The 22464-nt window shown below is 48.1% G+C and overlaps 1 protein-coding gene across 2 annotated transcripts; it reads right to left on the bottom strand.

Annotated features, from left to right (window-relative positions):
- Window positions 1-924: 924 nt before the first annotated feature.
- On the bottom strand, window positions 925-9788 carry LOC108589499 (uncharacterized). 2 transcript variants are annotated; one of them, XM_078343933.1, is made up of 7 exons: window positions 9659-9788; window positions 7686-7828; window positions 7016-7224; window positions 6108-6267; window positions 5829-5936; window positions 4291-4391; window positions 925-3898 (listed from the first exon to the last, which is right to left on the bottom strand). In XM_078343933.1, the coding sequence occupies exons 2-7, from the start codon at window positions 7693-7695 to the stop codon at window positions 3857-3859; spliced, it is 630 nt and encodes a 209-aa protein (XP_078200059.1). In that variant the 5' UTR covers window positions 7696-7828; window positions 9659-9788; the 3' UTR covers window positions 925-3856. The 2 variants fall into 2 exon arrangements, with proteins under 2 accessions (XP_078200059.1, XP_035123401.2); XM_035267510.3 differs by having other exon boundaries at window positions 925-4391.
- Between the last annotated feature and the right edge of the window lie 12676 nt (window positions 9789-22464).

The raw sequence follows: 22464 nt of genomic DNA, 5'->3' as shown, positions 1-22464 counted from the left end.
TCTCATCCCATCCCTTAGCACCTCTCTCACCACACCTTACCGCACGGCTCAGGACATAACTGTGAGGACTACAGAGGGAACTGCTGGGGGTTTGGGGAGCATGCAGGAGGCTTCAATGGCCAAGGCACTGGTGGTTTCCCTTGGGTGTCACTTAAAATCTCGAGGTCAGGGACATCTTTTTTCCACTTGGCTAAGGGAAACTAACAGGCATGAGGATTGTAGTTTCTTTTTTCTGAATTTCCAGGCAATAAAGGACTATCCAAACATCCCAAAAGGCATTCAATTATAGATGAGGCTGAGGGCCTCCCTGCTCTGGAGAGGGATGGCCTGGCAGCAGCCATTAGCTGCAGTGAGCTGAGATATCACCACTGCAATGAGCATTTAATTTACCCTCTTGTAGACAGGGCACCTCCACACCCACTTCTGACTTCGCAGGCTCTGTCCCTCAGGTCCATTATGGTGGGCTGACTTCTTCCCATCTCATTAGCTCTCTACAGGTATCTAGTGAGCTCTAAAAACTACCCCAGGATGGCAAACGTCAGGTCCTCCTCCACTCTCCCAGCACTCATGCCGTCTGGGGAGTGTCACCAATCCCACCTCAGCTGAAGGGACAGGGGCACGTGCCCAGTCATACGTTCAATGACCTAAAAGGTCCAGCATGCCCACGGCCTGGCCCCACAGCCTACCACCCCTCCCCAACCTGGTCTTCACTCCAGCCTTTTTTGTTCTGTTACCAATGATGGGATGTTCAACTGTGCCACAATCCCATGAGTCTAGTGACAGCCAGGTAAACCCCAACTGAGTGCCTGTGACTCTACCCTCTTACCTCCCACTCAGGTGACATTACAAGCATAACCTTGAATTTGACCTAATTTATACAGATTCCTCTCTTAGTAACCCTCACAATCCAATGAGACTGGGGCAGCAGGTTCCAAAATCTCACTTTATTCCAATGTGAAATGAAGACACAATGGTTCAAAAATGAGAAAAAGTTCCTCATCAGCTGTGGGGGTGCTCCACTTGCCAGCAATGCCCACCCCCTCTGAAACAAGGTGTCTGGTGACACTACACCCATAAGCAACTCTCTGCAAAGCCCCAGGCAGAGGTCACAGCCTAATGTGGCTCCCTCAGGCTCACAAGGTAGTAATCTCCTCCCCCAGTCCAGGCTCCAATAGCAGGCACAGACAGGTGGAGAGAGGGTCCAGCCGTGGCCTGTGGGGTTCCCTGCCACCCCCAGAGTTAGTCTCTGAAGAAGGTGCTGTGTGGCCAGAAGCGGGGCTCCACAGAGAGGTGACAACCCCTCCTGTGTCTGTAACCTTTCCCCAGGATCCATGATTCGGCCCTGGTTCCCCAGGTCCCTTACCCACCCCACACTCCGTGTCAGGTAGCTCAGGTTAAAATGGGGAGAATGATATATTCAGACTGTAGACCCCAAGGTTATGTCCATCTGGGGTACAGGGAGCAGGGAGGCCAGTCAGAGCCTGTGGCAGCACCTCCTGCTGGGCTTGAGGGCAAACAGGCCAGGCTGGGCACAGGGACATCTAGGGGACCACCACTGACAAACCAGTCCCCCTCAGCCTGGAGCTACCACCAGGCCAATCATGATAAATAAAACCACTGCAGACTTCATCCTGCCACAAAACTAAAGTGCACCCCAACCCCAGCCCTGCCACAGAGCCCTGGCTCCCCATCTTTTTTGGCTTACGACTTAAGACATTAAGCCAGGTTGGGCCTGGGAGTTGTGGCAGTAAAAGCAGAAGCCATAATGTCAACCATGCAGATGAGCTGAGAAATCCCATCTGGTCATCCACTCAACTGTCTCGGGGCAATGTACAGGCTGGGAAGGACAGATCAATACTCACACCCTCCACACCCCTGCTGGAAGATGGGGAGGCTGAAGGAAATATGGGGAGCCTGAGGGAAAGATTAGGAACCCAAGGGGTCCCACAGCTAGGAACTGAAGACCGTACACTCCATTTATGAGTCTTCAATTAGGCCTCTGCATTGCATATTCACTAAACCAGTGCAAAAGCATCTTTTAGGAGGGCTTGCAAGCTGGGGTCCCAGGAGGATGGTAGGGGTGGAACGTGGAAGAGGGACTCACCTCCTCTTCTGATCTGCAAGCCTGCCCCCTTCCTCTGGAGTCTGCAACACCGATAATAGGGCCGCTGACTGTCCCTCTGTCTCTCCCTCTCAACCCCTGTAAGCTCGAGGGAGAAGTTTCCTTGGCAGCCACAGGACTGAGAGCTCAGTTCCTCTGGTCCGGCTGGCTCAGGCTCAGTGACCATAGGGTCCTCATCCCTAACTCTGTTTTCTTGTTTTTGAGACAGGGGTTCACTCTATCACTCAGGCTGTGGTGCAGCGGCACAATCATGGATCACTGCAGCCTGGACCTGTCCAAGTGATCCTCCCACCTCAAACTGCCAAGTAGCTGCAACTACAGGTCACACCACCACACCAGGCTAGTATTTGCACTTTTTCGTAGATGGGGTCTCATCATGTTGCCTGGGCTGGTCTCCAACCCTTGAGCTCAAGTGATCCGTCCACCTCGACCTCCCAGAATGCCCTATCCCTGTTTTACTGGATTCCTGGAGCTGGTGGTGCTGCACCACCTCTGCTATCAGATTCTCTTAGTCTTCTGGCAGGAGAGGAGGTGGTTAACAGACTGGGCCAGGGCCCTCGGCCCCCCTCTAGCTTGGTTAAACTCCCGCTTGAGACAGATCAGGGTCTGTGCCATATTCAGTGAGACGTGTCAAACAAGTGCTTCCCTCCCAAAACAAAAAGTTCCCTAATTGCTGACAGTCAGGATTCCACGCACGTGACTCAGCCTAGGGCCCAGCTGCCTCTCACTCTCACACCGAGTTCCAATCGCTGCACTCTGTGGCCTCCTTGCTACCAGACTGGGTGTAGACAATGGGTGTGGGGCAGGGCTGCTGACACCCCTGGCTGACCAAACCCCTTTCCCACCATGAGGGGAGACAAGGCGGGAGGTTAGAGGCTCCCAAAGGCAGCACTGCTTGTGTCAGCACTGCAGGAGTCCTCAGGGCCTGCTCCTAAGGCACACTTTGCACTGGAGTGAGAGGCAGCTGGGAAGGAATAAAGCCACTCCTTAGGAACTGAAATGGAAGATCACCAAGAAATATTGTTAAATGAAGTAAACAATAATAACCTTCATGTGAGGCCTGCCACACTTTCAAAGGAAAAAAGGGGAGAAAAGATCACATGGAGTATTTCTGGAAAGATTCACAAGGAACTTCTCATCACTGGTTGCACTTTTCAATTTTGGGCCATGTCAGCATATTACATATCTTAAAAAACTAAAGGCCAACTTCTAAGTAGCAAGCTGTGGAGGGGCCCCAGCGAAGAGGAATGAGGAGGATGTCTCTGACGACCTGGAGCTGCTGTAAGACGCTGGCCATGCTGGGAGCTGTGAACCGAGGGGCTGTGGGGATGAGCTGTGAGTGAGGCTCATCCTACTTGGGCTGGGTGGGGGCCGGGCTCCACCCATGGACACACCTGGAGGGGCGGGACACTGGCACTGTAGCCGATGGGTAGATCCTGTTCACAGTGCACTGCTGGGCCACGGCCTCCTGGGCCAGGCCTTTGAGGTTCTAACCCAAAAACAGGGGAGAGAGCAGAGGCAGGAAAGGGTCAGCTACCCACAGGTGCAGTTCAGCCCGCCAGCCCTGGCACAGCCCACCTGTGCCTAATAGATGCTGTCAGCTTCCTTCTGCTGCAAGGCCGACCAGAACTCAGCTTTGCTCTCACACACCCAAGCAACAAGATGGTGGCTACCAGATCTCCCCAGAGAGGAAGAAGACAGCCAGAGTATGGAGGTGACAGATGGGGGTCCCCATCAGGCCAGGACTCTCAACAGAGACAGGAATGCCTCTGGCTTCTGAAAAAGAGTTACTTGTGTGTAGGACATTGAACATGGTCAACTCCTAAGCACGAAACACCAGCAGCAGCAACACTAAGGGACTGTGACCTTCACAACCACCCAGCGACTTCCAAATGCTCCTAAAGAGAACAGCACAGCTCAGCTGGGCCACTGGTTTGACTGCTTGCTAGCTTGCAACCAACACAAAGCTCCCGATCTGCATTTGGGAGCCTCATGGCAAGGAGGGTGGGGGATGGGGAAGGGGATTTAGTGAGTGTGGCCAGAAGGAGCCCTGCTCCACTGTGCAGAGCTTCTCTCCTCAAAGATCCAGCCCCAGAACAACCCAGGGCGCCCGTGCCCCCAACAGGGTGCAGCGGCTGCAGCTCCAACCTCACAGGGCTGCTCCTCACCTGTGCTCCACGAAGGCATCCACCAGCTCCTGGCGCAAGCAACAGAAGCTGTGTCTGTAGGTGCAGGAGAAGGTGGCACGGGAGCACCCCTCTGGCAGCTCCTTGGGGGGTACAGTAAGGAAGCTGAGGTGAGGGGAAGGGGGCTCAGCAGGAAGAGAACACAGTGGCACCTGTCGTTGCCAGTGACGCCCTTGCCCTCACCGAGAAGAGCTCCGCCTCCTCATCACAGTGCTTGAGCACACAGTGTCACAAAGTCTTGAGCAGTTAACTCTTGCTCCAGCAGCTCCAGGCACCACGGGGACCACACCACTGTTTTGCAAGGTCAGTGAAGCTACAGATGACACTCTGCTCCTGGTCCCATTCCAGGATGCCAGGGATGAGGACTGGAACCTGACCCAGTAGCTGCAGTCATCCATCTCCACCGTGTACAGACCCTCCAGGTCCGCTGCACTGCACAACTGCTCACCATTCAGGTCATGGTGAATGCTATGGAGGCCACCGTGTCCCCAGCCAAGTCCTTGTAGTGGCCACTAACAACAAAGCCCAGGCTGAAGACGATGTGGCTCCAGATGAACATCTGCAGCTTGGTCTCCTCAGTGGGGCTGATGGCCATGACGATGCCCCCCTGACTACCATGGTGCCCCATGTGGCTGCCACCCTGAACCTGCTGTGTGCCTGGGAGGGGATGAGACTGGGAAGGGGAGAGACCATGCCCACAAAAGCCTCAGGCTACATCCACCTGGCCCAGCTCATCAAGATGGAGGAGGCAGCCAAGCCTGCCTTAGGAGCCAGGGACTCTTGCCTCAGTTTCCTTATATTTAGAGAAGGGCAAGAAAACCATTTTTTGAAAAAACCAAACACTTAAGGAGGTGCAGAGCTTAGTGGCTAACAAGGAGTACGAGGGCTGGGGCAGGTTTGGGATCCCCCAGTCATGTGCCCAGCGAACGCGGGCAGGTAACTTCAGTTTCTCATCTACACAACGATGACAAAAAGTACTGATATTTACAAGGGGACCAGAAGATTATAGGAAATGATGCTTGTAAAGCACTTAGAATCATCCTGGTAAAGTTAGTACCCAAGAAATTACTTCTTCCATGATCACCTCTAGGCAGGAAGTTTAGGAGAGACTTTTTTTAAACAATTATTTTGTCCTCATTTCTCTCAGAAACAGCATTAATGATGTTTAAACCCCAGCGAGCTGAAAGTGCTATGTCAATGAGCCCCTGCCCTAGAACGGCCATGATGGGCACCGTGTGCTCAGGGAAGGGTCCCATGGCACTCAGTGGAGGGTGGGAAGCTGGTTGGCTCTGGCTGCTCAGCCCAGATAGCAGGCAAAGCCTTCTCCTCCCAGGGACCCAAAGTCTCAAAGAGGTCAGAGAAAGGTGCTGGGATGGTCTGCCAGGAAGCAGAAGGCTAGAAGGTCTTCAGGGCACCTGACAGGGCTGGGACTATACCAGCTTCCCTCGCTTCCCTCCTGTGCACAAAAAAACCTTCCAGCAGGAGGCAGGTGGGCCTGAGGCTGTGACGCTGTCACTCACCAGGGGCTTCGGGCCCCTTGAACATGGCTCTTCCTTGCAGCAGCTGCTCAGGTCGGTTCCTGTTGGCAGGTCCCTCACTGCCTGCAGCTCCTCGTTCCAGTTCTGGGGCTGCAGAGGGACCAGGGAGGGAGACAAGGGCTCAGCCTGTGAACTGCATCCTGCTCTGGGAAGTCCCTTCTCCTCCATCCCCACATACAGCCCCCAGATTCCCCAATGAGGAACCCTCAGGAGTCTCAGGGAAGTGCACATGGAGTCTCAGGGAAGTACACAGAACCCCACCTGGCACCCAGGAAGGAAGGGGGTTCCCAGTGAGGGTGGGGTCAGGCCGCAGGCCCCTATGCAGGACTGTGCTCCTCACAGCCCAGCCTCGAGGTGCAGGTGCTTCTCCACACATGCAGTCCATAGTGTTCTCCGTCACAGGGGCCATCCAGCTGCATGCCTGGAATGGGGTGACCCCCTTTGTAATGGGTGGTGCTAGACCCGATGGCAGGCAGGGGAAAGGGAGATGGGGCCACCCACCCATCTCAGGGCCCTGTCACCTGTGTGCTTAAGTGCAGGACAGAGCCTGGCCCCACTGATTCATTCCACAGCCTAAGAGCAACCCCGGAGCAGAGGAGAGGGAGATGGAAGAAAGAGGGGAGGGAGAATGGCAGCCTTGCTCTTGCCCTTGCCTAGTGCCAAGGGCTGAGCAGCCCAGGGCAGATGGCCTTTTCCTTCCTGAAGTGGTGCTCCAGGGCCCAAGCCTGTGAGCGGAGAGGACATGAGAGGGCCTTGCCCGGCTCCCCACCAAGTTACCAGCTTGCAAGTCCTCTGGGTTGGCTCTGTCCCTGGAGAACACCCAATATCACCACCACCCCCATGTGACAGATGGTAAGGTCATGGCCCAGAGAGAGGTGACTTGCCTGAGGGCACAGAGCAAGAGGCTGGGGGGTCCTGGGACCTGACACTCCTCACTCCTCTCCCTGAACAGGGCTAGCTGTCCTCTAGCAATAAGGCAGTTACCTGAACCGGGACTCCATTCCCAGGTCCACCACGCTAGCAGAGTGACCCAGGCAGAGCCCAGAGCCCTCCATTTCCTGCCTACAGCATTTGGCCAGGAGGAGCTGGGGCAAGGCTGGGCTTTCCACCCTCATCCTCCCAGCAGGCTCAGGCCCTGGTCCCCAGCTCCCCTCCTCCATTGTACCCACAGGGAGAAGGGCTCGATCCCGGGGCCAGGATCTCCACAGAAAAGCCTGAATCCTGAATGGTGACTTCCTATTTGGTGGTGTCATCTCCTGGCTTGGCCTCATCCAGCCCATGTTCCCGAGGTGGCTCAGCCTCCTCCTTCCTCCTTCAGGCTCTTGCTCCTTCACGCTCTCCAGGCAGTTCCCATTCAAGAATATGAGTGATGGTGGCTCTGGGGGTGACAAGAAAGGCACTGAGTTGGATGCGCCTCGATGGTGAGGGAGGGCTGTCTGCCTCATCCCTCCTGGGTGGGCATGAGTCATATGGAACAGTGTCCATGTGCCCTCCTGAGCTTCGGCCCCACAGTCCCAGCTCACCCTCAGCACACCTGCAGGCCGCCACCTTCTCCCTTCCACATCCCTTGCCTCCCTCCTCCACTGCTCCTGGACCCACCGCAGTCTGGCTTCCACCTAAGCTCATGCCCAAAGCAGTCTCCCCACATCACCAGGGCCACCCTAAGGGCCAAGAGCCAGGGGCTTCTCCAGCCCAGACACATCCCTCTACTCAGCAGCACCCCAGGCCATGGCTCATTGCCTCCCTCCTCCCTGACCAATGCCACACCCTCGTCCCCCCTTCTCCAGCACCATCCTCTTCCACCAGTCCTGAGCTGGGGCCAGCTCATTCTCTCCTCACCCTCTCCCATGGCTTCAAAGGTCCTCCCATTTCCCAGCTCTCATAGCCAAGCCTGGCCTCATTCAGGCTTCTCAGACCAAGGAGACAGCTGCCTGCTGGGCATCAACAGATGACTTTCCCTTCAGTATCACAGAAGACTTGTCCTGCAGGGAGGAAACTCAATTTCCTCAACAAGCCGGTCTCTGCTCTGCGAAGGCCCCCCATTCCTTATGAAGTCACCCACCCTGATTCTCCTTTCTCATATTTCAACAGTGCCACTTGGAACCCTTCTAAGAAGTGGACTGCTCATAAAAACAAGCTGGCTTTTTTTGTTTTTTGTTTTTGATACAGAGTCTTGCTGTGTTCCCCAGGCTGGAGTGTAGTGGCATGATCGAGGCTCACTGCAAACTCCGCCTCCTGGGTTCAAGCAATTCCCCTGTCTCAGCCTCCCAAGTAGCTGGGATAGACACACGCAGCCACCATGCTTGACTAGTTTTTGTATCTTTAGTAGAGACAGAGTTTCATCATGTTGGGCAGGCTGGTCTCGAACTCTTGACCTCAGATGATCCACCTGCCTCAGCCTCCCAAAGTGCTGAGATTACAAGAATGAGCCACCAGGCCCAGTCAAAATCAAGCTTCTTAAACCAGTGCTCTCAGACACTAGTCTAAGGGCAACCCCAACTCCTGCTGCTCCTCCACTGAGGTCTACATTCCCCAAACCACAGAAGCCTGAGAATACCTGACACCTGCCTTCTCACCGCTGTGCTTTTCCATGCTGCCCCTGACATCCCATTCTGTGGAACAAACACTGACTTGTCCTTTAAGGCGTAGGTGAAAGCGGCTACAGGTGAACTATTGCTGCCCACCGGCCGCCCATCCTCCTTCCCAGAGATCAGTGGAGCCCCAGGAGGAGGGAACTACGTCTTCTGATCTGTCCACAGTCTTGACCTCCAAAGTTTAGATGTGGATGGCGTAGAATAAAGGCAAACTTTTTATTTTGCAGTTTGGCCTTGGCCCTAATGGTCAGGCTGCATCTGCTTGAAATCCACAATAAAGAGCAAATAGTTGACAATGTTGTGAATTACAGAGGGGAAGCCAGAAGTTGAGAATCAGGAAAGGAAGTGAAAATTTAGAATTTTACTGCAAGCCTTAGAAGAATTCGGTTGGGGGAACAAGGTGGCGGATTTGAGACCCTGCTTGCCATACATTTGGAAAATGCAGGGAAAATCAGTCCCCCTGTGGAGTGTTAAAATAATTAAATGGGAGGGAGGCACTTACACTGAAATGGCTGTAGTGCCCTGGGTTTCTACCTAAGAAAACCAAAACGTAACTCATGCATTTCTTGTAAATAACTTAAAGGAAAACAAAACAGTTTTAACCAACCACAAACCACCAATTAACCTTTGATAGCATAACCAGGAAATTTCTGCCGGACAGTTCAAATAAGGGGACTACACAACTGCAGCCAATCAATTACTGAATTGGGTTTGCTTCCTCATGCACCTTATAAAACCCTTTCCTTCAAGCCCCTCCGGTGGACCCCAAACCATAATCCGAGATTATGGCTTCCTGATTCACGAATCGTTGTTTGCTCAAATAAAATCTTTAACGTTTTAACCAAACCCGAGTTGAATTTTTAACACAACAAATAAGGACCAGGGACCCCACGGACCACAGCTCCTCCTAAGTCCTAACCCCGCACCCCAAGTCGGGTTTCATCCTTAAGGACCCTCCCTTCATCACCGCACAACGTGGGGATACGCGGGGCTGCGGGCGCCGGGCTGTCCCAGGCTCCGGGCAGGGCCGAGGTCGCCGCGCAGGGGCGGGACGGAACGCCCAGGGTCCCAGCTGCCGGCCCAGCCGCACCGTGCGACCCAGGAGACTCCGGGTCCAGACTCCAGAGCTGCCCGGGGGAGGCCCAGGTCGCCGCCGGTTCCCGCCAGCCCCCGCCGGCCCCCTACAGCGTCTTGGGAAGTTCAGCCCCGCAGACTCACCAACTTTCGGCTTCAGGAGCTCCCCGGTATCCTCTCTAGGGACCTTCGAGTACCTGCAGGTCCTATGGCAGAGAAGACTGCGGATCACAGGAGAAAGAGCAGCCGAGACCAAGCACGGAAGCTCACCTGTGCCAGGAAAAATCCAGCCAAGAACTCAAGAACCGCTCCCCCTTTTCGGGCTGCGCGCCTGATTGGACTGGCTCGACCAAGGCGCCGCTGAATGGATAGGGCTCCAGGCCCCGCCCCTCGCGCCCTGAGTGACAGGCGATGCTATCCCAGGTGTGACTGAATGAGGCCTGAATGAATGACTGTTGCCTGCTGCCCTTTTCATGCTGGGCTGACTTCCTGTGCTGGGCCCTGGAGCTGCCAGGAACATTGGCATTTAACCTTACACATAAGATTACATCAGTTTATGAGTATGTGTTTAATATTTAAAATTGGAAATTATATAATAACGATTCTTTTAAAATTTCAGATTTCATTAACTTCATGGCCTCTGGTCCCTTGAGGAGGCAGCATGAGATTTGATAAGGGAGAGAGTCGTCTAAGTCAGCCGCATGTGACATTTACAGTAGTCTAGTGGCATCATGAAAGGAAAACAGGTGAAATTGATGGTAATACTTTAACCCAATAGATCCAAAATATTATCATTTAAATATATGAGTAATATAAAATTATCAGTGAAGGTGTTTGGGTACTAAATCTTCTAAAGTCACTCTGTATTTAAGCCTCTAGCACATCTCAGTTCCAACCAGCCCCATCCAAAGAGCTCAGCAGCCCCACGTGGGCAGTGGCCGCCACAAGGAAGGGCAGCTCTCAGGGCCCTGGCGAGTCTAACCTCAGGAAGTAGAGGTCCTGCACCCGCTTTCCAGCCAGAGGTGAGGGAACACCCTTATCCGGCCCATCTCGCTCCTCATGCCCAAGGGCGGGAGAGGGCCCAGTGAGAGAGCAGCTGCTGCAGTCAGGAGGTGTCCATAGGTCGACCACTGCTGCCCACCTGCTGCTGGGCAGGGGTCCTTCACCCTTCTAAAGGCCAGACAATGAACGAAGAATGTAGGGCTTCAGGAAGAGAAACCTGCCTTCAGATCTGTCCACAGCCTTGATCTCCAAAGTTTGAATGCGGAGGGAATAAAGGCAAACTTTTTATTTTGTGATTTGCCCTTCACCCTGCTGGTTAGGCTAGAGCTGGCTGTTTTCTCCTGTGGTGTGGGGACTCCGTGAGTTTAAGCACCAAGCATGTCAACATGCATTTCGGTGTAACTTATCCCCATCTATCAAGAGGCTCACTTAAACAAAGAGAAAAGGAAATCAATACCTACATAGTGCCTTCTGTTTGGCAGGTAACCAGTAGTAACCAACCTGTCATTTGAATCCTAGGATCCTGACTGCACAGGTGTATGTATCAGTTAGCTACTGCTGCATAAAAAACTACCCTAAACCTTATTAGCTCATGATTGGGATGGTCAGTCATTTAGGCAGGACTCTACTGGGCCATTCTTCTGGTCTCAGCTTGGCTCCTTCAGGCATGTGTGGTCAGCTGCTGGTTGACTAAGTGACTCTGCTTCTGGGGGTGAGCTGACTGTCAACTAGGGCACCTTGGTTTTCCTCCCCATGGGAGCTCATCCTCCAGCAGCCTAACATGTGCTTGTTCCCATGGAGATGGCAAGTTCTAAAAGAAAAAGCAGAAGCATTCAAGGCCTTTCATCCCTAGACCCCAAACTGTCACACTGCCATATTCATAGCTTCCTATTGCCTAGAACAAATAAGGCCAGTCCAGATCCAAGTGTCAGGAAACAGATTCTGCCCCTCTGTTGGAGCAGCTGTAAAAGCATATTCCAAAGGGCACGGATACCAGAGGGGATGCAGACTTGCTGCCATCTTTGCAATCTGTATCATTCTGCCTTTTCTTACAACAAGGTTTATAGAACTGTTCCAAGTCAAGGAATTCGTCCAAAGTGCTACAGCTACTGAGTGGCTGGACTGGGACTCAGGATCAACTTTGCCTGACTCCAAAGCCCAGGCACCTCCATAGACCTGACAATTCAAGCAGCTTCCCTAGGCCTTTGAGATCCTGAAAAGTGACTCTTCTGCAGTAGAATAAAGGTTCTTTTGAGATGCTCATCCTTCTAGTATTCTTCACAATTGGGAATAATCTCCACCAGAGAATGCTTGTGAAATGTCTTGGAAACATATGGAATATTTTGGCAGAATGGCTGACGACTGAGTTTAAAAAATCAAGGCATAACTTTTCATTTCTTATCATTGGAGAGATTTGAAAGCACATAAAATGCACTGAACATGTGCAAATTATTTTCATCCCTGTTCGGTATTTGTAGGCTGCTTATGATTTTTAACACAGACTAAATCAAACTTCTGTTCTGAAACAACCTTTTACTCTGAAAACAAGAGACACAAAGGTAGATCTGCCGAGAAGACATTTCCTCCTGCCTCAATTTAGCCCAACATCTGAGTACTCCTTAAAGTCAGCTTTTGATTTCTAACAAGCCAAGTGGTTTGCCAAGACCCCAATCGGGTCACATGAGGGCTTCAGCTACTTGGTCATCTCAGAAGGTTGACCAGAGAGATGGAAGCTCTGGGTGGAGTGGTGAGGTGATCTACACTAGCAGGTGGGCAGTCATAGATCCATAGGTGAGAGTCATTCCTTAGGTGGGGTGTTTTGGGGTCCTGATATTCATGACACAATTAACGTGTATATTACTGAAAGTAAATTATAGAACATTACAAATAATAAATCTATATATTAACTGAATATATCAGCAATTACAATTTTTTTTTTTTTGAGATGAAGTCTCACTCTGTCACCCAGGCTAGAGTGCAGTGGTGGGATCACAGCTTACTGCAATCTCCACCTCCTGGGTTCAAGCAATTCTCCTGCCTTAGCCTCCAGAGTAACTGGGATTACAGGCGTGAACCACCATGCCTAGCTAATTTTTGTATTTTTAGTAGAGACAGGATTTCACCATGTTGGCCAGGCTGGTCTCAAAATCCTGACCTCAAATGATTCACCCGCCTCGGCCTCCCAAAGTGATGGGATTACAGGCATGAGCTGCTACACCTGGCCAGCATTACAATTATTGTTATACATAATTTTTCTAGGTGTGATCATTATTATTACCACAATTAAAAATAGTAGTTGTAGTTGCTGCTGCTGCTGCTGTTGCTATAAAGATGGTGATAAAAACATCAAGGAAGACTCTGCTGCCTCCTCCACCTGAGGCATCGGGGCTGCTGGCTTGCTAGTTTGCTGCATACTCTGGGCATCTTTCATGAAGCTGAAGCTGAAGAAGAGCCTTCAGGCTCCTCTATGACAGAAAGAGCCTAAGACAAGGCCAAGAGCAGTAATCCTGTGAATTTGAAGGAGGCAAGTAGGATGGTCTCAGGGTGCAGTTGATGGTGAGAGGCACACACCACTTAGTGAATGAGTGGAAGCCTTTGGTGAAAGGCAAAGTTTGTCCAGGATGCTGATGAGATTCTACTTTCACTGATTGTTTCTCCTGGGGGCCAATCAGTGAAATAGACACATTTGCACAGCTGGAAATGGAGGACAAAGATACAGTTGATGTGTTCCAGAAGCAGACAGGAGTGTCTACTGATAACACACCTGCTGCTTTACCCCAGAACTCTGTTCCTACAGACCAAGCAGACATTCTCATGTGGAAAACTGCAGTATGGTTCCACCACGTCTGGCTGGTCCAGTATCCCTTTCTCTATTCTTCACTTTCCCCTTCCTCGTTCCTTTCCTGTACAACATCAATCATAGAGTGTAGCTGCACAAGCATACTGATGATTTTGTTTGCTTGCTTGCTTGATTGTACTGAATGACCAGCGGTTTGTGTTGAGTGATTTCCAATGGACACCAGGCAAGGGAAAACACTGATTCTGGAAAAAAGACTCCCTTTCTCCACCAGGGGACGCTCACTTACCTCTTATCTCCGTATTTCAGGACTTTAACAACAAAATAATGATCCTTAAGGCTTGGTGCAGGGAGAAGAAAAAACCATAACAATCTTTGCATACATTGTTCGATTGGAGAATGTTATTTTTTTAAATAGTCTATTGCAAAACTAAGGACAATTTTATAACTTTTAAAATGTTGCTGTTACCCATAGGGCAAAGCTGTCCTTACACAGGACTAAGTGACACTTAAAAGAACAGAATGAATCCCAGATACGTTCCTCTTTAAATCCAGCATCTGGTTGTTTAAGCACATATCACATGTAAAGTAAATAAATATGTGTGTGTGTGTGTGTGTGTGTGTGTGTGTGTGTGTGTGTGTGTATATATATATATGTAAATAGAAATGGGAAGTGAAGATTCTCTAGCCACCAAGTGTGTTGGTTGGACTGAAAATGAGGAAGAAGGGGTTTCCGTCTGCAATAAAATTGAAGTCCTCAAGGAGCCTGGGGAATTGGCCACACGCTCTGAGACTAGCTCCCTCCTCTTTTGCCTGTGGCAGGGTACCCTGTGAGAATTTTATGTCCTGCTCCAGAAGGTACATGAAGGGTGGGAAGTTGTCTGTCTCACGCTCAACTTTGGCCCAGGGCCCTCTGGAAAGTATTACTGGATTCCCTGTAAGCTGCCAGAAAAGTCATATAGGTGAATTTTTCTTGGGGGTCAGTCCATGGGAGACACCCAGTCACAGTGCACCCTGGACAGAGGGCAACACATCTAATGCAACAATGAAGCTCTTAAGCTCTTTTTTCTTTTCTTTTCTTTCTTTCTTTTTTTTTTTCTTTTTTTTTTTTGAGACAGAGTCTCTCTCTCTCTGCCACCCAGGCTAGTGTACGGTGGCATGATCTTGGCTCACTGCAACATCCACCCCCCCAGGTTCAAGTGATTCTCCTGCCTCAGCCTCCCGAGTAGTGGGTACTACAGGCTCACACCACCATGCCCAGCTAATTTTTGTATTTTTAGTAGAGATGGGCTTTCAACATGTTGGCCAAGATAGTCTCTATCTCTTGACCTCATGGTCCATCCACCTCAGCCTCCCAAAGTGCTGGGATTACATGCATGAGTCATTGCATCTGATCTTTTAAAGACAATTCTGTATCATGAACCTGAATGGACAGGCCATGCTCTAGGACTAAGAGGCAGGCCTGGCAGACATTCTTCAATGCCCTGCAGGCTTGGCACACTTCAGTCTTCTTGAAATGCATGTGGATCCCAGGATACCAGCAAAACACTGTGAATGGCCTGGAATAGATTTTTCCATTTTTGTCTCGTACTTTTCTTTGGTCATTCAGATGTATGGGTTTTCTCCAAGACATGTCTGACATAGAACAGAGAAGTTTGCATCTTCCCAATTTTGCGTATTTTTATGTATTGGGACCAAGAAAAGTCACCATCTTGAGAGGGTCTAGAGGCAGCAGTAGCATTTGAAGTGGGAGCCAGGGCTGCCACACTTCCGTCAGCCCAGCTCTTCTTTGTGCTTCTATTCTTGGACCCTGGACAATTGCCCTTGACACTATGGTTCCTCTTTCTTGACTCAAAGTGAAACTCTCTTCCAAGGAATCCCCATTCTTGTAGGAAGGTCTGGATTTCCTGATGTCTCCAAGGACTGGCCTGGAAGGGACAGAGAAATGTGAGTGCACCTTGAAACTACTCACAGTGTATGTTTGAGTGGTTTTCAAAGATCCCCTTTATGCCTCCAAGCCCTAAGTATGCTCTTGTATCTGTTGGTGGGAGATGATGAAACCTTAAACAAGAAGGGTAAGAACTAGGATCTCTAGGAGAAGTAACACCTAATCCTTAAACTTGCGGACATGTTAGGAAGCACGTCTGGATATTTATCATGCTCAATAATGGGTACCTGAAAAGTGAATGAGTGAAAGGATCTTCGGGCTGAGTATTTCTTATTTCTGCCCTGGAAGGTTTCTTCCTTTGTTTCAGGCACAGCGATCTTCCTTGAGAAAAGACCTTGGGTCACCTGGCCATCAGGGATTTCTTGACAAAAGCTCCACATATAATGAGTCATATATCCATCATCTATAGATCTGTGTTTGTTCCCCAGAATAAAAACGCAGGGCTGCCAAGAGTGATTGAGGCTAGAACAGAAAGATTGTGGGTTGGTGCGAAAAGAGAGATAATTCAGAAAATTAAAGAAAAAAGTATTCTAACATGAGACCATCTCCTTGCCTACGAGTTGATTAAATATGGGAAATCATGGTAGTGAAAATAATTATCTAAAACGCCAACTACCAGGAAATGAACTACAATATTTGTGTCACTATAAAGTAATACAGAATTATCTCAAATTAATAATGAAGTCCATCAAACAAGTCCAAAATTAATAATGAAGAATTTCAAAATCAATTTAGAGCTTTGCTTTCTGTATACGTGGAATAACAAAGTCCAGACTCCCTCTGGCATCAAACAAGTAGAAATCCAAATCCACCACAAGACCCACATGTGCTCAGACCCTGGAAAGTATCTGATAGGAACACAGGACAGTGACCTGGAGGCTGAATCCAAGGGAGGCGATCCCTTGGATGCCCCACCTCAGAGCCTGTAGAGAGCGTCCAGGAGGCAGTGCAGGGAGGGAGGATCCAGGCAGAGCTCTGAGTTAAGGAAACAGGGTTGAAAATATTAGGAGAAAGGCGGCTGGGAGACACAGGGCTGAGTACCCGAGAGGAGGAGGGAGTGACTGAACTAGAGGTAAGACTGGAGAGTAGAAGACTGGGGGTCATTGAACCACTGGCAGATACAAGGGTAATTACCAATTAAACAAATTTGTCCCAGTGAAAACGGGAAAGGAACCCTGTCTTTTTCTTTCAGAGCATTTTTTTTTTAAGAAAAATTATCCCTATGAGTTTCTTCTCTGTCCCTTTGTGATGTATGGAAATCTCTTCAAAAGTTTAGTAGCCTCTTGCCAGCGTCCAAGCAGGACTATCTTTTCCAAAGGCTGGGAGCCATCTCTCTGAAATGGAATCATTAAGGGGGAGAGTTCCCATGAGAGCCCAACTTCCGCCAGTGCCCATCTCTAACTTACTAACCTACTCCTGCCATAAACTAGGAGACACTGATCTTGTCATAAATGCTATTAGCGAGCACAGTGGCTACCCTTGAGGGACATGTGAAAACAGTGCTGTCAAGTCGCTTCCTTGAGGACTGGTGACTGTTTATCTCGGGAACATGCATGCACTGATTGTAACTGCCTGGCTATGCACAAGTGTGGGATTTCCTTCTTTCTTGCAAAGCGCTTATTGCCTCTTTTGTGCATCAAAATATGGTTTAATGGTTCTTCAGTGAAACTGTTTTCTTTCTCTTCTGTCACTCTAGAGGGATTTCCTGGGTTTGCAGGAGATTTTGTTGTAGACATATTCTCCACCACAGACAGGGCACATCACTGTGCTAGAGGAAAGCTCAAGACCTGAGTGGCAGCATCTCTCCCTGCTACTGCAGCCAAGACCCCAGTGCCGAGGAAGAGATGCCACCACCTGGAGTAGAGTCTCACATGGCAACTTACATCAGTAATTTGGTATGTCTGCTTGGCAAGCTAGAGATAGCTCAGTTTAATTCATTCACAACTAGACATTTCTGCTCTGGGGAAGACAAGACTAGACATACCAGTCTCTATTCTTCCCAGTAAGTACAACTTAAAATCCCTGAACATTATACATAAAACAAAATGGAAAAAGCTCTAAACGGTACATTCTTGGTCATTCCAGGTGAAGAAAAAGAGGTCCTATGACTCTGGGCCTAAGGGTATGCTGCAGGACATTTGCGAAATTCAGGATGGTATGTCATGGCCCTAAAGAAGTATTCAGTTTTTCAAATATTTGAGCCATATTTTGGATGGCAGCACATATGGCCAGAGTCACCTTATTCAGTTCCTGATAATCAGCTTTCATTCTCCAGTTGCTTTCATGTTTTGGCACCAATGACACCGGGCTGTATTGTGTGTTCTGTGCAGACACCCAAATCCCACCCTCTCTCGTTTCTGAATAGTAGCTATCCTCTTGTGTGCCCTGGGAGGAATTATTGTTTGATACATACCAACTTTCTTGGGTGGAGTAACATCGCCTGCTTCCATATGGATTCCCCTCAAAGCATCCTCACCTGGAGACAGAACTTGGCTAAGCCTGCTTCAAGGGCAGCTCCCAGGAGCGTTTCAATACCCAACAGGTGCTGTGGGACTGGGGCTCACCAGAGCCAAACTCTTTGCTATGTTCCAAACAGACAAATGAATCATTCTTTCCACATGGGCCTCTGATCTCCCTCAGTGGCCCTACATTGAGGGGTACCTTGGACTTTATGTCACATTTGGGACTGTGGTACTCTTTTAACTCTCTGATTCTTTGCTTCCAACAGTTGGGACCCAGAGCCCCTGCTGCCCAAAGCGCCCCTAGTGCCAGGACTGGAGGCCATGGGCTCCCCAAATGCCTCTTCACAGAACCCCCCTTTTTTCATCTTATCCTCCACATGGGCAGCTAACAGACTGGCCCACGGTGGCAAAGTACAGATCTCTCTGTAGTTGCAATTCCTTCTGTAACTTGAGACCTTGCTCTCAGCCACCAGCTAAAAAAGAAAGAAGCACTAAACCTCAGGGTGATAAGTTCAAAGTATGTATTACAAGAATCAACACACAGAGGGGGCTACAGCGAACCTTCCCAAGGGACAGTGAGCTGGAGATATTCTTCCTAGGTATGTCCACAATGAGGAGTCTGGCTTTGGAGTTTATATGAGGGCTTAAGAAATGTGGAATATTATGCAGCAATCAGAAATGATGAGTTTGTGTCGTTTGTAGGGACATGGATGAATCTGGAGAACATCATCCTCAGCAAACTGACACAAGAACAGAAAATGAAACACCGCATATTCTCACTCATAGGCGGGTGATGAAAAATGAGAACACATGGACACAGGGAGGGGAGTACTAAACACTGGGGTCTATTGGGGGGAAAAGGGGAGGGCTAGTGGGAGGGGGAGGTGGGGAGGGATAACCTGGGGAGAAATGCCAAATGTGGGTGAAGGGGAGAAAGGAAGCAAAACACACTGCCATGTGTGTACCTACGAAACTGTCTTGCATGCTCTGCTCATGTACCCCAAAACCTAAAATGCAATAAAAAAAAAAAAAGACCATCAGATGGCATAGAAGCCCATTTTATTTTATTTTTTTTTGGGGGGGGTAGGAAGGCAGGAAGGGAGGGAAGAAGGACGGTAGGGAGGAAGGAAGGAAGGGAGGAAGTGCGGAGGGAGGGAGGGAGGGAGGGAAGGGAAGGAAAGAAATCAAGCAATGAGAGAGACATTGCCGACCTGGATCTAGAGGTTTACAAGTTGATTTCTTTTTTTTTTTTTTTTTGAGAGAAGGAAAGAAAAAAAAAATAAGTAAAGGAGAGGAAGAAAGAGGAAGAGAAAGAGGGAGAGTAAATGGAAATATTGCTTTATTTTGAAAAAATTGGTATTAATAACGGCCAATCAATGTTTCATTTAAACTTATGGGTAGGTGTGATGTGGTATTAACAAGAATGTATATTTTGTGTATTTGAAGTGGAGAACTCTGTAAATATTTATTGTTTAAAAAAAAAAAAAAAAGAAATGTGGCTTAGGACCAGGGCTAGTATCTTTCAGGGTTTTGAGCAACAACCTAAACACCTTTATCAGTGCCTGAGAATGTTCAAGACCCCAGTTTGGGTTTAAACCATCAGAAGGAAATATGCAGCTGGCCACCTCACAGAGTGGTCAAGTTACTCTGCAATTCTCAATCAGGACAGAGAAAAAATTAGGGAAAACGGGGGAATCAATGTTATCCTTGGTAGCAAGAATTAATCTTGGGAAGTGTGAGTCATTCCATTTCACTTTTCTTTTTTAAGATTGCTTTATGTATTTGGTTGCACGTGCATATTCATATTGTTTTGTTTTATTTTGTTTTTTGAGAGTGAACTTGTGAATTTTTACAAAAAAAAACCCGGGAATTGGAAGATATTACATTGAATCTGTAGATTAATCTGTAAAGTATTTTTATCCTTGAAAATTTGATAGCTTACAATTACTTCAGATCTTCTGAGACTTATTTTAGCATTTTAAAAAGTGAGTGTAAAATTCTTGCACTTCTATTATTAAATTTGTTCTAAATATTTATTTCTTTTGATGCTATTATAAACGAAATTGTATTCTTCATTTTATTATCTTTTTATTGTTGGTTGCATTTATTTGAAGTACAATTAAATTTTGTATGTGGATCTTGTATCTTGTGACTTTGATCAATTTGTTTATTAATTCTAGTGGTATTTTAGTGAATACCTTACACATTTATATAAAGAAGATTCTGTCACCTGTAATAAAGACAGTTCTGATTTTCATTCTCCAATCTGGAAGATGTTACTTATTTTCATTGTATAATTTCTCTGGCTACTACCTCTAGTACAATGCTGAATAGAGGGGTACAAGTGGAATTCTTGTCTTGTTCCCAACCTTATAGGTAAAGCATCCAGTCTCTCACTATTAAGTGTGATGTTAGCTGCAGGTTTTTCATAGATGCCTTTCAGCAAGTCTCACAAGTTCTCTTCTATGAGAAGTTTGCCGGAGGTTTTGCCATAAATGGTGTTTGATTTTTCCATTTTCTTTGTGTATGTAAACTGCCACTTTTCGTCCTTTACTTTAGTAATAGTGGACATTAACCTGTTTGGCTTTTGGATATTAAGTTGCAGTTTGATTTGTAAACAAACACTTCTACTTGGTCTTGGTGTATATATTGGTTGACTTGCATATACCTTCAACTAATTTCACAATGGGACAGTAACACACTCATCACTACATGGTGGGAAAACTACAAGTCCACCAGAAAAAAAAAAGACATAAAATTGGACCCATCTCTTTCATTACACACAAAATTCAACTTAAAGTGGCTTAAAGTGTTGCCAGGGAAGCCAAGATGGCCAGCTAGACACAGCGAGAAAGAGCTGTTTTATGTTGTTGGTTTTCATTTTCTAGTGTTTTCTGAGGATTTATGAGTCTATATATATATGGCATGTTGGTCCATAGTCTTCTTTCCCTGTCATGATTGAGTCTGGCTCTGGTATCATGGTATACTGGCTTCATGGAACAAGTAGAAAAACATTTCTCCCTCTTCAATTGTTGAAACATTTTGTGAAGGATTGGTATTAATTATTCATTAAATACAGATAGAAGTTTTCATTTTTTTACCTTGGAAAATTTTTGCAATCTGCCCATCTGACAAAGGGCTAATATCCAGAATCTACAAAGAACTTAAACAAATTTACAAGAAAAAAACCAAATAACTCCATCAAAAAGTGGGCAAAGGATATGAACAGACGCTGCTCAAAAGAAGACATTTATGCAGCCAACAAACGTATGAAAAAATGCTCATCATCACTGGTCATTAGAGAAATGCAAATCAAAACCACACTGAGATACCATCTCACACCAGTTAGAATGGTGACCATTAAAGTATCTGGAGACAACAGATGCTGGAGAGGATGTGGAGAAACAGGATCACTTTTACACTGTTGGTGGGAGTGTAAATTAGTTCAACCATTGTGGAAGAAGGTGTGGCAAGTCCTCAAGGATTTGAGGAATTATAGAAATAGAAAGAGAGGGAAACGATCCAAGATGGCCGATCGCTAACATCCCGGGATTGCAGCTCTCAGGGAAGGCGCGGAGAACTAGAGGACGACACACTTTCAGACTAATTCTGGTCGCTCACGGAGCAGGAGATCCCCCAGTGGAGGAAACACACGGGTGGCCAGCGCGACCCTCGTGGCCGGTGCAGCGGTTCCTTGGCGCGGCAGCTCTCGGAGCAAAGTAAACAGGTTCGGAGGACCAGCCCGGGTCCCCAGCAGGACACCAGAGCCCGGCAGCAGCTGCGAGGGCACCTCGGCGCGGGAGCGCTCGGCGCAGAGTAAACAGGACCGGTTTCCCTTCTGACCGAGGTTTGGAGCCCCAGGAAGGCAGAGTCGCCTACTAGGACACAAGAAGGAAGCCCGACAGGAAAATCTGGGGCAGAAAAGCACCATCAGTTTTAACGCCTGCTCTGGCCCTGGGAACTAACAACCTGGACGTCCACTCAAGAGACCTAATCTGAAAGTTGGTAATTTCAAAGAGACAGGAGGATAAATTTACAATGACGGGAAGAAACCAGCGTAAAAAAGCTGAGAATACTCAAAATCAGAACGCCTCTCCCTCTAAAGATGATCACAGTTCCACATCAACAATGGAACAAGGCTTGATGGAGAACGAGCGCATCCCAATGACAGAATCACTCTTCAAGGAATGGATAATAAGAAACTTCGGTGAGTTAAAAGACCATGTTGTAGCCCAACGTAAAGAAACTAGGAACTTTGAAAAAAGGTTTGATGAAATCCTATTGAGAATAGACAACTTAGAGCGGAGTATGAGTGAATTAATGGAACTAAAGAATACAATACAGGAACTCCGAGAAGTATGCACAGGTTTAAACACTAGAATTGTTCAAGCAGAAGAAGGGATATCAGAGGTCAAAGTCCAACTTAATGAAATAAAACGTGAAGAAAAGATTAGAGAAAAAAGGATAAAAAGGAATGAGCAAAGTCTCCAAGAAATGTGGGACTATGTGAAAAGACCAAATTTACGTTTGATAGGTGTACCTGAATGCAACGGAGAGAATGAATCCAAGCTGGAAAATACCCTTCAGGATATTATTCAGGAAAATTTTCCTAAACTAGCAAAGCAAGTCAAAATTCAACCCCAGGTAATACAGAGAACACCACAAAGATATTCCTCAAGAAGAGCAACCCCAAGGCACATAATCGTTAGATTCACCAGGGTTGAAACGAAGGAGAAAATAC

This window comes from Callithrix jacchus, chromosome 12 (assembly GCF_049354715.1).
Source record: "Callithrix jacchus isolate 240 chromosome 12, calJac240_pri, whole genome shotgun sequence".
NCBI lineage: Eukaryota > Metazoa > Chordata > Mammalia > Primates > Cebidae > Callithrix > Callithrix jacchus.
Note: the sequence above shows the minus strand (reverse complement) of the source record. Positions and strands in the feature narration are given on the sequence as shown.